At 39.0% G+C, this 16,181-nt stretch overlaps 1 protein-coding gene across 4 annotated transcripts in view; it reads right to left on the bottom strand.

Moving 5' to 3' along the window:
- CHST9 (carbohydrate sulfotransferase 9) overlaps positions 1-16,181 on the bottom strand; it is a 175,196-nt gene that overhangs the window by 67,879 nt on the left and 91,136 nt on the right. For all 4 annotated transcript variants that reach the window (XM_065752624.1, XM_065752625.1, XM_065752626.1 and 1 more), the window contains one exon: positions 14,593-14,799. In XM_065752624.1, the coding sequence (XP_065608696.1) occupies positions 14,593-14,692 (100 nt within the window). In that variant the 5' untranslated portion in view covers positions 14,693-14,799. The remainder of the gene's footprint in view (positions 1-14,592; positions 14,800-16,181) is intronic.

Below are 16,181 nucleotides of genomic sequence, written 5' to 3'. Positions count from 1 at the left end.
TCTGTTTGAATCGACCCACAAAACAACTGCCCACGCTATGAGAAAGGTTAGATTATATGCATGCACCTATGCACATACTTTTTTTAACCTATATAAATAGGTATGTATTTATATATATACATTGATATTTACACTAAACAAGGTACTTGAGCTCCTTCAAGAAGACATTCAGCAATCATATACACTCTTCCATCTCTTAATCAGACAGTTACTAGAAATAGACTTCAAGGACTTCTTCCAAAAGAAAATTAATTCTCAAAGAGGGATATATATTTTGTTACAAGAAAAAGTTCTTCAAATCAAAACTACATGAATGAGGTTTTATATTACTTTCTAAAAGCTTCAGAATACTTGATCAGCTTTGCTGATTATTTTATCAGTGACTGAACGCTGCCTTTTTCTTGCTTTCAGGAACTGAGTTAAAAAAATACTTCAGTCCCTATCTTACAGTTCAAACAACATACGCAGTATAGTTTCTATCAGAAAATGCAACTTCATAGAACTAAAATTAAAAACAAAAGAAAAAATAAGTTTCAGTATTGACAAAAGGAATCTGTAACATCAGAATTTCCAACTTCTGCCTCAACAAACTGTACACAGATTTTATTCACAATTCTGAGGTATTTTAACCTTAAATGAAAAATTCATCGATTGCTGTTGCAAGGACTCCTTACAAGAAATCATATGTTAGAGGACAGACTGCAAAACATTTGCTAATAGTACTCTGATTAGCTCTTTCAGAGACATTTCTCAAATAAATTACATGATACATTATCACTTGCCTTCCCACCCTTAAATTCAAATGGTAAAGATCCCCCATATATCAACACTGGTTTCAGAGGTCTTCATCACAGCTAGTAAAAAATCTCAGGTTCCTTTTTTTTCCCCCATGTTTAACAGGACTTGAAGTTCAGCTACACATATTAATCACAACATCTTTGAGGCTTTCTCTGCCCTACACAGGCTTGTGTTTATCAGTTTCTAAATCTGTGGTTATCAATGGCTTGCCACATTGCCTCATATTATTAAAGCTACTTCCTTCTGTTCACATACCTTCACGTCTCAAAATCTCACTCAACACTGACCAGCTGACACTACCATCATTTTCCTTGTTGATTGTTGGATAACACAGGAAAATTCAGTTTTTAGTTCCTAAAGTTTAGGCAGCAGTTTCATTCTACAAACATTTTAGCTATTGTTAGGTGCTCATTTTCTCCAAGATGAAGCGAGTAGTCATACCTACACCCACTAATGACAGACAGCTCTTCAGAGATGAAATGGCAGCAGGTCACTTCCTTGAAGCAGTGAAAACTGCGATGGCAGGAGGTTCACAAACACTGTTTAATCATTATTCTGTTCCCAAAGGTGTTGCAGCTGATTGATACACTAGAATTTCATTCTAGATGATAAATACAAAAAAAAAAAAAAAAAAACTATGCTACTTCCAGGCCCAGTAAATGTTTTGCCTAATTTAGACTGTCAGCTTCATTTCTAATCACTGTATGAGTAGCATTAAACAGATGTGGCATTCAGAACTCTTGGTGTTTTATATTTAAAAAAATCCTCACATATTTCTCTCCCTCTCAGTCTTACACATTAAATATGCATAGTTTGTCAAAATCATGGAGAAATCCATCTAATCAAAAACTAATCATTATTTCAGTCCTGTCAGTGATCCCATTGGCAGGTAAATGTTATTCTATAAAATATTACTCATATTTTAAAAATGCTAATCATCTTCCTACGGAAGAAGTGCTCAATACTCAGCCCCTTCCCAAATGTCCATCAGATCTGACCTTTTCTTATATAAATCTCTTCTGCAGTTTATTTGCACTGGTGGGAACTCAATTCCAGAACAGCTGTGAGAACAACATTCTGTACATTACTATTAATTCTTTGATAGGTACAAAGCTAACATGAAACAGCCAATCATTCCTGATCTGCTGCTTTTGCTAGATAAAAGCTTTAAAAAAATAATGTAATAAGGAAGTAAAGTAATTGGGATCTTCTGCTGAGTCAGTCACCTTAATGTTTCAAGACTGGTAAACCACATTCATAATGAGACAGAAGGCAGAAAGTCTGTTAGCAAATCACTGATGTCACACTTTAATGAATACTTCTATAGGATTACATAGCATCAAATAAAAAGCGCTGTGAAGAATCTCCAAGACACTCAAGCTGGGCCCTCCTCAGCACAGGAGTCACAGGAGAAAATCATCATTCAATACATCATTGCATAGATTCATGGAAGAAGGAATAATCCAGGGCTACTTAACACATGTCCAGTTCGGGAAGCCTCCAATTATTAAATCACAGACAGCAAAGAAAATTCTAAAATTACCATTTTAAAACTTGCCTTACGCATACAGACTGCTCTAGGCACTGAAGCAGACACTATAAGCTAGAGAGTACCTTAAAAGCTTCACCAAAGCTTCACCTAGTTTAGTTTTTTTGTTTGTTTTGTTTTTTGATCTGCCAAGTAAAATGGGTTTCATCAAAACACTAGCTGAGGTACTTGAAATCAAAAGTAACAAAGATTCCTTGTTAAAGATATTACTTATGAACCCCTTGATTGACACTGTCCTTTTAGAAAAAGGAAAACTTAGGTAAAAAATGAGCAATAAAGACTTACCTACTTTCTCATCATCTTCCAAGGGCTGAGTTACATACCACCAAATCTTTCACCTTTTCAGTCCCTGCTTTTCCTCTCTTCTACTATTCTTTTATTTCCTCAGATCACATTACCATCATAAGGCAGCACTTCACACACAAATTCATACTGCCAGTTTTTATTAGCTGCTTTGATGTCAGATCAGATCTCCTTCCCCCACAACAAAAATTGTATTAGTAGCTAGAAAGCATTCAGATGTTTGCATTAGTTTATTCCACGTATTTGCAAGGTAGGAAAAACATGGAAGAAAAGTGCAGTATCACTGTCTTCTCAAGACAAAAACCAAACAAACAATTTTGATCAGGTTAGTCATGACGCATGACTAATACCAATTCCACATTCCCACCCCTCGGAATGCGTACATGTGCATTGACAGCCTTCAGTCACTGAAATATGATTTAATAATAGAGAATTTAACTGATGCATCAGAAACAACATAACCAAGGCCAAAAATATTTTACATAAAGGCATAAAGGAACTGCCAGGAAATAGTCAGACCAAAGTAATATATAGTCATGAAAAACATAACATGTACAGTAAGATATATAATTGCAACAAACAAGTTTAGTGCAGCTCTCAAGATAGTAGTCATAATACAGGTTAGAATAAAGCAACTGTAGTGTCTAGCTTGCCCTCATTTCTGATCACTGAAGAGTAAGAAATCATTAGTATTTTTGTCATTTTTGAAATCTCTCTCATTTTTCCTATTGTTTACCATGAATGGTGAAAAAAATAATAAATTTTGACATATTCACTAGTAAATAATTTATTACTGAACAACTCATTTTGATTTTTTTCCTTGGATTTTTATTCTTCTTTCTTGGTATACTCAATGATAGCAAAAGTTGGTAAGTCAATGATCATCTTTGAAAGAAAAGGTGAAGGAGATGGATGCTCCTGCACTATCATCTCTGGAGTTAGGTATTCTTAAGAGTCCTCTTACCTAGAGGAAATAGGCAGTCTTTGGGAAGAAAAGTGCTGAAAAGATAGCAAAAAATTCAAAACAAACAAATGCTCCAGAAAAAAATAGGAATACTGTAAGTTGATACTAGCCTACATGGATTACCCCATTTTATATGCCAAGATAAACCTCTAGCATTCAAGAAAGACAAATACTTGCAGCATGGCCATTATAGTTTTTTCTTAAATTGACTTCCAACTGTGACATAAACTAAGTTTTATTTACCGCATATTAATGCCAGCCACACCGTATGTGGCATTTGATAGCTGGAGAGACAAGGCTGACTCGACTTGTCTGGAGTACCTTGAACCAACCCATCAGTCACAGCATCTGGCAGCTTTATCTGTGCTATATTTATATGTACGTCAGTCCTAAACCTGATGCCAATGGAGTTTCATTATACTGCATGATCAATCATAACTTAAGAGGTAGCACACCTCAGCTATTTGCAGATTAATTCTACCAGAAAGGAATTTCTGCTCAAAGGTTAAATAAATCATGAAGTATTTATACTTCACTGCAACTACTTAAGCCTACATAAGCTCAGTCTCATCTGCCTGTTCATCTTCAAAACAGACGCACTGAAGTGCAAAATTAGGAAAGAAAAGTAGGGCAAAATTAATTTCGCCATCTGTAAGAGCAACGCAAATAAAAGCTCAAGATGTACAGTACTGTCCATATCCTTTTTACACCTCACATATACTTTGTGCCATTCCTTCCACATATGCAATGAAATTAACATGAAAGTCAAGGGCAAGAACAGGGTTTGAGACAGGTATCATCTCATTCTCAAAACTGACAGTTGAGATCAAGTAGAAAAAAAAACCCAAAAGTTCTTGCAACAAAATATAAATCAAATGTTTTTGTACTTCATTGGATATCACTTAATGAGGGGCCAGTCAGCCTACTCTCACTCTAATGAATTTGCTCCTACATGTAATTTCTTTAGTGATTAGGACTCTATTCATATCAAATGGGCTTCTATTATTGCATCAATTATTCAACAGTTCCCACAGGAACAGTTAAAAAAAACAACACAGAATTAAATTCTGGTTTCTCTACCAACCTGCCTGCCAGTCCCTCCTCCTTCACCCCCCATCACAGAACATGACAATTGTTTCTTCCCTAGCACCACTATTTTACGTATTCAGTGATCTCTTGGAGGACTGCTAGTAGGCAGAAAAGGTTAGACATCTTGAGGATCTTACAGTTCTAAGGAAAATTCGGTTTTTAAAGAGAACTACTTTCTGTTGCTTTTGTTAATAACTGTTCTGCAGAGCTACTCAGCTATCTAAGTGGCTTATAAATCAAGCATAAGTTCACAGAGAGTCTCAGTTCTTTGGCCTTACATCGAGAACAGAGGAGCAGCACTTTCTGGTAAATGCATCATAACTCTTGACCATAATTACAGAATTATCTTAAAACAATGACATTTAATGAATTACGTGCAGAATATGGTAGAACTGACAGGCTGCATTTTTACACAATTCAAGTGTCATGACTAATGCCAACAGTTTGTAAACCATTAGTGCTCCACAGTGGACAGGGCATACCATGCATCAGTGAGTCGTCTTAGAACAAGAAAAAAAACAGAAACAAAGATAAACAAAAATAAAACTAATGCATCAATGTGTATATTCTTCACATATCTTGCCATGCTTCATTTGAAAAGTGTACTGCAGTTATTTAATATACTGTAATGTGTCCCATGAATATTAACATATTTGGAACACTGGTTCCCCTGTACTGTTTGTCATTAAGTGGGTTGCTTTTGTGGTTTTTTTTTGTTTGGTTGTTTTTGGTTTTTTTTACCCCCCAGGAATAATAAAATCATTTTAGCAAGAAGAGTGAAATTCTACTAACTTCACCATAATAAAGTTTCCTCATTCAGTTGCTACCAGTATGAGGCTAAGGTCAGGAAGAAGAAACTCTGAAAATAACAGGGTTCTAGGATACTGACTGTAGGAGCTTTCGCTTTCTTCTACATAACACTCCCTCTTTATCTCAGAGCTCTAGTTTTCCTATTCCACCATTGTCCCCAAAGCCATCTACAGGGCAAGCAGCCTTTCCCAGTCAGACCTCACCACCAACAGCTATACAGCACACTGTTGTGACTGTGAGCACGTTTCTCAGTAACACGGACCTCATGCTATGCCCCTTCCTGCAGAGTAGCTGACCCTCCCATGCTGCTTGCATTACACACAGCACTCTATTTTCAGCCTTCCTGAAATGCTGTCAAGAGAAGCCAGCTTCCCACAAGGTAGAGGATAGTGGGAATCACACAGTGACTCACAGTTATGCATGGAAAACACCACTTGTGTCACAGCAAGTCCAATAGCAGAAGACTCAAGGTCCCCACTCCAACCCAACGATATCTTTGTTCAAATTAAGGCTGCCAGCCCAGACAGAACTTTGTCTGAAAACAGTCAGCAGCTGCATGAAAGTAGGAATGACAGAAAAGTCTAAGTTTTCGGCACCAAAGCATTCACAAATAATTGTGTTGCTTCCTTGTGTCTGTCTGCTCCTCCTCAAAGTTTAAGCAAGAATATCAAGTATAACCAAGAGTCAAAAGATAAAACCATACACAGTACTTACTATGTTTATTATTTCCTATTAAATGCATTTTCTTTCCCTAACCAAAGTATTTTATGGATCAATGGTGATGCACCAGGCACTGATATTTCTCTTTTTCTACTTAATACAGATGAATGATCCCAGCTGTAGCTAACATAGCTCATGCACCAGATCTCCCTGGCTGATCATCAGAAGCAAGAGCTCCCAAACCCTCTTTCTCATTGCAAACTTACCAAGAGGCGATAAACACGTACAAAGGGTACAGAACTGCATGACTACAAATAATCTCAGTTCATTTGAGCTGTTTCAAAGTACAAGCTGAGAAACTAAACTGAGATTGTAATTCACACGCAGTAGAAAGTATTATAAATCCTTAACTGCTTACTCATCTATACCCTCACACATGTACAGCTGGAAGAGTTATCCAATTGCTAGATTCTAATTGGTACTGAAATGACCTGGTCTATTCCAATCACATTAAGTATAAAATCAATTATCACCTCCTCTTCTTTCACCTGGCGTTTTCTCACAGTAAAATTTAATATTGATTCAGATTATTGTTAACCTCAGGCTGCTATCTTTAGTTACGTTTCTGTATGTTTCTCAGCATCTATGACATGCAGAAGCAGTCCCCTGAGGTGCATGTCAAATTTTGTGGCTATTAGGCCAACATCCATTACATTCTAAGGCAAAGAAACTCTTTGCCAAGAGACATGTATTTCCCCTTGCTATTTCCATTTCTCAGGAAGAAACTCAATTTTCCTAAACCAAAGATTCCTTGGACACATGCATATAAAAATTAAAGCAATAGGTAAGGCATCAGAAGCCACATGCAGAAAGCCGAAGTATCCTAGTTACATTATCTAGCACCCAAAGGAAAGACTAAATTGCTAGGAAAAACAGGGTTGCCTCTGATGGCCAAGATCCGTCACACTACTATAAAGCACCAAAGAAAACTGAGTAATGAGAGAAGTAAACAAATCACAGTATCCAGTGTGAGATTAAGCGCCAAACCTGATGTGCCAGACTGATGTCTGACCACACAGATTAGGAAAGAAAGCCTAAACAGATGAAACAGTTGACCCTGGCCTACTAAAGCAAGCTTTGAAAGCAAAAAACAAAAACAAAAAACAACCAACACCACCACACTGGTGCAACATTCAATCCCAGAACTAAGAAGAGTTTGGAGATCTCTCTGAACTTTTCTTAAGCCACCATTTATGTCCAACTGGCCTACAGGAATTCAAAAGAATCAACCTTGCAGGTCCTTTTGTGGGCGATGTCTGAAAGTGACAAAGCTCAGCTGGAAGAAGAAAGGTGAGGGTTGAGATCTTCCTGGTGAATTTCACCTACCCACATAGGCAAGTGCATTTTTAACAGAGAGTGAAAGACAGCTTTTTTTTTTTTGCTTTTTTTTTTTTCCTCCCTCTCCCATCATTCCCCCAGCCTGTTCAATACAATTACTGCCTCAACACCGTTTACCATCGTATTCCATCATGCCATTTCAGGAGCTTTTAAACTGAGACAAAAAAAAAAAAAACAAAAAAAACACAACAATAATAACCTAATGAAACCAAGTAAATTTAAGTCATCCATCTCTATATCTTTTTCCTCTATTGGTTTGAGAAAGTCTAGCTGTGACCAACTGTCCTGGTTTTCTTTTGCTTATGAGTATTGCAGACTTTTAAACAGGAAATAATTATTAAAATGATGTGGAGCATTGAATCTTCTTTGCTTAGCATCCCTATCCCCACGCTAACTTCTGCCATCACTCAGAAGTCTTGGTAACTCTTATGTCATTGTCCCTTATAGATGCGGTCATAGGAAACTGCAGGATTAAGAGACAACTGTGTACTCAGCCTGAATTTGCTAGAGCTACGAATTTCAGCCAGCACTACCCTATGGAAAGCTGCATGGTCAATATCACCACAAAGTCATCTGAAATAATGAAGTAGTGAGGGACAAATTCTGTTTACTTCCCAGTATCACACAGGTTTGCTAGAGGTTAGTGACACTCTTGGACTTTGTTATCATGGGGAAGTATGGTAGTAAAAGTTGTACTAGAAGGAGTAAAAGTTCTTAAAGACCAACTGAAACAGATAATATTTTCAAGCTGAAAAATAGTACTGCCACTTGCTGTTGACAAAGGCTTTCCACAAAGGTTGCTATTGTACATCTCCAATAAATCAGTATCAAACCAGTAAAAATCCAAACTAAACGATGCGCCTAGTATTTTACCCTTAACTAGCTGATAAGTGCCTAAGAATAATGTTATCTTTATACACAGTAACACTTTAAATACAGTATATTCTGCAATCCTTAATGAACATTTACAGTTTTAGAAATAAAACCTTTAAACTGATTTGCTCTCTGACACTGATTTTCTCTAAAAAGAATGAACTTCAGAGTTTTGGGGCTGGGTTTATTTCAGGACTTATCAGAGTCACAGAATAGTTTGGGTTGGAAGGGACCTCAAGGAGCATCGGTTCCTACTCCCCCTCCCATAGGTAGAGTTGCCAACCACTAGATTAAGTATTAGATTGGGTTGCCTAGGGCCCCAATACAACCTGGCCTTGAACACCTTCAGAAATGAGGCATCCACAACCTCTCTGGGCAGCATGTTCCAGCATCTCTCACCACCCTCTCAGTGAAAACTTCCCCCGGTATCTAATATAAACCTCCTCTGCTTTAGTTTAATACCACATCCCCTTTTTCTATCACTATCTACCCACATAAAAAAGTTGTCACATTTATAAACTTCCTTTAAATATAGAAAGGTCATAATGAGGTCTCCCTGCAGTCTCCTTTTCTTCAGACTGGAGAAGTCCATCTCCTTCAGACTGTCTTCATAGGCGAGGTGCTCTAGTCCATCTGATGTTCACTATGGCCCTTCTCTGGGCCCTCTCCAAAAGCTCAACATCCTTCCTGTGTTGTGGGACCCAGACGCAGATGCAATACTCCAGATGGAGCCTCATGAGGGCTGAGTAGAGATGAACAATCCCCTCCCTCACCCTGCTGGTCATCCCTCTTCTAATAAAGCCCAGGATACTGTTGGCTTTCCATCATGCAAGCACACACTGCTGGCTCATCTCAAGGTTTTTTGTATTTTTTTTTTTAATCTACCAGGACTCCTAAGTACTTGTCAGCAGGGCTACTCTCAAGGAGTTCTTCTCCCAGACCATATATGTGTCTCCCAGCCCCAGTGCAAAAATCTTGCCCTTTGCTTTGTTGAACCTCATTAGGCTCAAAAGGGGTCACATTTCAAGTTTATCAAGGTCCCTCTGGATGGCATCCCTTCCTTCTGCTATATCAACTGCAGTGCTCAGCTTCACGTTATCAGCAAACTTGCTGAGGGTGCATTCGATCCCATCATTTATATTGCTGATAAAGACGTTAGAGAACCAATCCCAAGACAGACCTCTGGTGGACACCATTTGTCACCACCCTCCACTCAGACATAAAGCCACTGACCACACTGCTCTGGCTATGACCATCCAACAAATTCCTTATCCGCCAAATAATCTATCCTTCAAATTTATGCCTTTTTAATCGAGAAATGAAAATGTGATGGTGGACCACATCAAAGACCTTGCAAAAGTCCAGGTAGATGACATCAGTTGCCTTCTTTTTGTCTACTGATACCATCACTCCATCACAGAAGACCAGACTGGTCAGGCACAACCCTCCCTTAGTGAATCCATTCTGGTTCACTCACTCATCCCTTCACGTGCTTTAACATGTTTTCCAGGAGGATCTGTTCCATGATCTTCCCAGGCACAGAGGTGAGGCACACAAACTTGTAGTTCCTCAGGTCCCCCTTACCTCTTTCGTATGAGAAACTTGAAGAACAATAATCATTCACCAAGCAGCATTTACTGATCCTAATTAATCATCTTTCTTTTGTGCTTCAAGCAAGTTATGAGGAAAATATAATACACACAGAAGACAGTATACTTTAATAAGAAGGGGCAATACAGAATATACCCGGCCTCACTGATTGTTAAGCACTGTAAACAAAACAAAACTTGCTTTGTCATACTGGTGGCATTCTCCAGCCACTAGCATATCTTATATAAACTACCCAAGGCATCTACAACAAATATTTCAAATGTACTAAACCAACTACATTATTCATAACTAATACCTGTTATTGAGCAGGATCCTCTCTCATTTACAGCCAGACTCCCCCCCAAAATTTTGATCTTTCTGTAAACATTTGCCTCTGTAATTCATTATGTATGAACTATCCTTTAAGCCATAACCTTGTTCCACTCAGGTAAGATTTAAACAAAAAGAAAAAAAATAGATTAAATGGTACCATGTATTGAGTACATTCGTACACATACTCATCTGCTACTTAGCATCAAGACAAGGAAGAAATTCCACAGACTCAAAGTATCTCACCAAGTTACCAAATGACCAAAGAGACCCCCTTGGACTACCAAGGACAGGAAAGAAAGCAAGAATAAAAAAAAGCCCTCATGCTGAATAGCACAGATACAGTCTGGATAGCTACAAAGAGCAGACTGAACTGATGCAATTCATGTAGGTTTTTTTTATGGGATGTCAAACTTTTCTTAAAATAAGATTGTTAATGACAGTTTGAGTCAAATTTCTTCAGATTCTTCATAGAAATTAATGCTGCAGCCTAAGGAATGGGAACGGAGTCAGAATGATGAGAACTACTCAGCAGCTCAAAGGGCAAAATGTTCCTGTGTCAGAAAAGCAAGCAGACCACAAAAAGCTGCCTAGTCATCCATACAGTGCTGAAGAAAAAAAAAACAACCATACTAATACCCTGCAAAGGAAGAAGAATGCATACATATGAAAACCAGTATCTAAGGTGAAACACAAAGCTGCTGAGAAAAAGAAGAGGCCGACTTTCCTACCCTCAGGAACTAGATAGGAGGGATAGTTTCTAGGGGAGGGTAAGGACAGCACAGCATTTTTCCAGATGAGTTATCAGTCATAGTGCACCTGATGAAACACTGAACTAGTTCCAGATAGGCATGAAGATGATAGAATTTATTGTTGTGGAGTGTGCCTATTAAATTCACTAAAAGAAGGAAACAAAACGCTCATCACACATCTATTCACAAAAGTATTCAATACTATTTTGTACCAATCACAGTAAATTACATCTGCCTCCCAAAACAGAAGCTTTTGAAGTACAATATCAGAATCCTTAGAAGTCTAATTCACATCTGTAACACAGCTGGGTTAAATTGCAAGTGTGCTTGCTTGCTATGCATACCCACACATCCTAAGTGATTCGTAATATCAAACTCAATATCAGTTCTGGAAGACTCATTAGTTTGCTTCCCCTATATGAGAGTAGATTGCTGGAAATTATTAAGCATGTAATAAATAGTAACTGCTTCTTAATCAGTGACACAGTATTTAATGTGAAGAGCATAAGACAGTATGGGGAACTGTCCAGTAAAGCAGTTGAACTTAGTTGATTTCATACCAATTTCAATTCTGAGTATGAATATATATAAGTAAATATTTGCATTCATGTTGTAGGCAGAACATATGAGCACATTTTAAACTGTCAGTGTTGATGTCAGTGATGTTAGCCCAGTAAAATCTGTACATGTTGATATTCATGTCCCAAATTGCCCTTGACATATCTCTTTCCTACTACACTGAGATGAACTGATGACATCCAGCAGAATGGACTCTGACCTCAAGTATGAATATATTATCCTGTCTCTACACACCCCATGCACAAAGACAAACCAAGAAACATGTCTCTTACCTCAGTAAGATCTCTCTCTCAACAGCCATCAGAAAGGAGTATTATAGAGCTAAAAGCTGTTTTCCAGAATGAAAGATGCTCTTTTTATTTATTTATAAGGAATAGAGATGGTGATCGTGATTAGAATTAACCAGAAGAGCCCAAGCATTGCAGGAGGGTGTAGAAGACATGGCATGCCTGTACTGAGTCACCCTTAACTACTTTCTGCTTCAGCAACCAAACATGATTGTTATCTGTCTTGTGCAGGGCACCACAGAAGATAAAAACAGTTCCAACTATGATAAACATTTGTCTCTATAGACTCATGGCATCACAGTTGAGAAGCACAAGGAACATTCTCCATTTCTCAGTAGAACATCAAGTCAAATACTTGGGAGATTAAAACTCTTGCTATCTTACAGCTGTGCAACTAGTGACACAACTAAAAGACAATATAAAATCCTTATATGGGTACTTGTCAATTTGTGCTTCTCCAGACAGCTCATCCCCAAAAAAGCCACAGTGCACAACATGAGTCAGTATGAAAAACATAAAAAAGAGTCAAAAGTGCACATTAGCCAAGGCATATTGTGAATACAGAAGTATGTTTTATTTAATAGCAAACTGAAGCAGCATCAAGGAAAGGAGGACAAAATCATTAGAGAATTGTGCAACAGAATGCTTAGAGGAGGTACAGGTGTTGGAAATAAAACAGAGTAGCTCTCTGCATTTTAAATTGGAAGAGAAACAAGCAAGACCAGACACCAGTGAATGACTTTTCTTCATGAACTTTCTAATGCACTTGACCTGTCCACTGCAGAAGATGACAAAACTCATTTTTTGGATCTTGATGAAGTGCTGTTAGAACAGCAGTCCAATGACACAAAAGGGCACCCAAAACTGCAGTCATGTTTTAAGTTCACAAACCAGTATCTTATTCTCTGATAGTTCCTATTTTAGTATTGAAATATCACAGAATTGTCGGGATTGGAAGGGACCGCCAGAGATCATCTAGTTTAGCCCCCAGATGTATACATTTCCAAGTGAAAACAAGGAAAACCCTCTCTTACTATGAAAATCATGGCAATATATGAATGAGAAAACCTTTAACGGCCCTGAAGAACACTGTATCTTCTAATTCCCCTTCTTTTCCTGTTTCTTCTTAACAGCCTATACATACAGAGAAAAGTGTATTTGTGAGGGAGGAAAATAGAAATAGTAATACCAAGCACTTCACAGAAAGAAAGGTTAACTACAGGACAAATAACGGAAGGAATGTAAAGAATGTCAGCAAGTAAATAAATCAATAATCTACAGACATCATCTACATTCCTGAACTACCTTGAAAGCAAGGATATCTGCCCTTAACATTCCCAAGAACAGCTTCAAGGAAGAGTTGCTCTGTAAGGTCTGCTTCTGTCAACACTCTCCTGTCAACACTTGATTACACGGGAATCTTTCCAAAGGGAGCCCATACTACTTTTAAAAGTTTCATTAACATCAGCTTGTAAATACACTAGTGGGCTCCACAGAGCTCTATGCTGCGACCAGATTTCTTTAATGTTCTCATCAATGACTTTGAAGCAGGACTAGAATGCATACTAAGTTGGGGGACAACATTAAACTGGGAGGAGATGTACGCTCTCCTTATGTACCGAGGCCTAGCAGAGATCTTGACAACTCTGGCAGACAAATGTGATTTTATGAACATATTTCTTCACAATATTATCAGTATATTTTAATGTAAGATTTTTTTAACATGGTCAGAATTTAAGCAATAGAGGCAAGAGGACATAAAAGGTAGTACTTCTTAACTAGCTGGGAACAGACCATATTTTTAGGGAGGGAGAAGACAAAAACAAATACATCATGTTACAGTGTGCTACAACAGAAACATATTAGCAAAGCTAAACAGTGGGTGATGAGGATGTGGATATCTGCCCCACACACAGTAGAAGGGCATTTACTTCAGATTAACTGAGCAGCTGCTGGGGGCTGAGGAGAATTGCTCATTCTAGTTTCATTCCAAAATGAATATAGATCACCCCTTGGGGCAAACCAAAGCATGGTAAATTGCCACAATAAAGTCAACTTAGAAACGTAATCCTGAGCCAGTACCAATACACATTTAGCTGAAGTTGCAACATGCCTCTGATGCGACATATGACAAAGATTTGAAAATACAGTATCTAGCAATCTCTAGCAATAACAACATTGGGATGGGATGACTCTGAGTGTTGTTACCATTTTTGTCTACATTACAGTAATTCTTCAAAAATTGCTTCATCACTCATCATAAATGTATAAAAAAAGCACACAAAAAATGATCATATAAAACTACTTCAGAAGTGGAAATAGCAGAAGCTTGGCTTCAAGTATACACAATACATTTTCACAACACTTATTTTGCAAATGAAGCAGATATGATTAGGTGCCTAATGGACTCTTCTCATGTATGTATTAAGTACAGTTACTAAAACAAATCTCCTGTCAATAACATTCTACTGCCACACAGGGAGGACTTCTTTGAGTTGTCCACACTTACTCAATGGACTTCTCGAACACCTTTTAAGCCATGGATGCAATAACTTCAACAACAACAAAAGAAAAAACATCACAAGAAACCCACAACCCAGAAGCTTGTACCTGTATTCTGCTCTTCAGTCCAGGCCTGCAGATACACGAAGAGGAGTAGACCAGCTACTCCAAACATCAGTAGCGACACGAAGACTTGTCTTAGGTTCATGACCCTAACAGAGGGCTACTCCTCAGCTTTCAGAAGGACGCATGGCTCACTTTCCTGAAGTCCTCAATGTGTCTGCATCATCTTCAGCGTCTTCTCCAGATTCTGACCTGGAATAATAACAGATGTAGATAGTTCTTATGTTACACTGTCATTCTCCACCAAAGAACCTGTGAACAGCATACTGTATACAAGCTACTATTTCCAGCATGTAGGTTTCTGTTGATGTTCTTAATATTTCTACCCTGGATGGGAATCAGACAGAACTCTCAAAGTGGCTGCAGCCACCACTCCACCTACACACATCATCCACTGCTGTAGTGGAGAAAGTTAACACCCTGATGAGATGCCTGGAAAATTAATTGACCAGCTTTTCACCCAGCTATACTGTAATACGGGAAAGCCTCAAGTATCTGATTCTTGACACTAACTTCATTGGAAGCATGATCTTGCCAAAAAGTAGTAATCTTGTACACCTGTACACCTAACTAATCCCGTACACCTGACACAAAAGGTCCATAAACTCACAGAATCATAGGGGTTGGAAGGGACCTCTAGAGATCATTGAGTCCAACTCCCCTGCCAAAGCAGGTTCCCTACACCAGGTCGCACAGGTAGGCGTCCAGGCGGGTCTTGAATATCTCCAGAGAAGGAGACCCCACAACCCCCCTGTGCAGCTGTGCCAGTGCTCCGTCACCCTCACCATAAAGAAGTTCTGATGCACATTCATGCAGAACCTCCTGTGCTGCAGTTTCTGTCCATTCCCCCTTGTCCTGTCTCCACACACTGCTGAAAAGAGCCTGGCCTCACCACTTTGTCCTCCACACCTCAGATACTTATAAACCTGGATCAAGTCCCCTCTGTCTTCTTTTCCCAAGGCTAAAGAGACCCAGTTCACTTAGCCTTTCTTCATAGGGGAGATCCTCCAGGCCCTTCACCATCTTTGTGACCCTCCGCTGGACTCTTTCCAAGAGATGCCTGTCTTTTTTGTACTGGGGAGCCCAGAACTGGACACAGTACTCCAGATGAGGCCTCAGCAGGGCAGAGTAGAGGGAGAGGATCACCTCCCTCGACCTGCTGGCCACACTCTTTTTAATGCACCCCAGGATCCCATTGGCCCTCTTGGCCACAGGGGGCACACTGCTGGCTCATGGTCAACCTGTCATCCACCAGGACATTCAGGGCTCTATACAGAGCCCCTCTCCAGCAGGTCATTCCCCAGCCTGTACTGGTGCATGCAATTATTCCTCCCTAAGTACAAGACTCTACACTTGCTTTTGTTAAACCTCATCTGCTTTCTTACTGTCCAGCTCTCCAGCCTGTCCATGCTTCACTGAATAGCAGCACAGCCTTCAGGCATGTCAGCCAACCCTCCCAACTTCATATCATCAGCAAACTTGCTGAGGGTGGATTCTATCCCCTCATCAAGGTCACTGATGAAGAGTTCTGATGAAGAGTTGAACATGACTGGACCCAGCATGGACCCCTGGGG

This window comes from Cyrtonyx montezumae, unplaced genomic scaffold (assembly GCF_038088225.1).
Source record: "Cyrtonyx montezumae isolate F1298 unplaced genomic scaffold, pur_monq_1.0 scaffold_8, whole genome shotgun sequence".
In the NCBI taxonomy this organism is placed as follows: domain Eukaryota; kingdom Metazoa; phylum Chordata; class Aves; order Galliformes; family Odontophoridae; genus Cyrtonyx; species Cyrtonyx montezumae.
The sequence above is the reverse complement of the archived record's forward strand: the minus strand, read 5'-3'. Positions and strand labels throughout refer to the sequence as shown.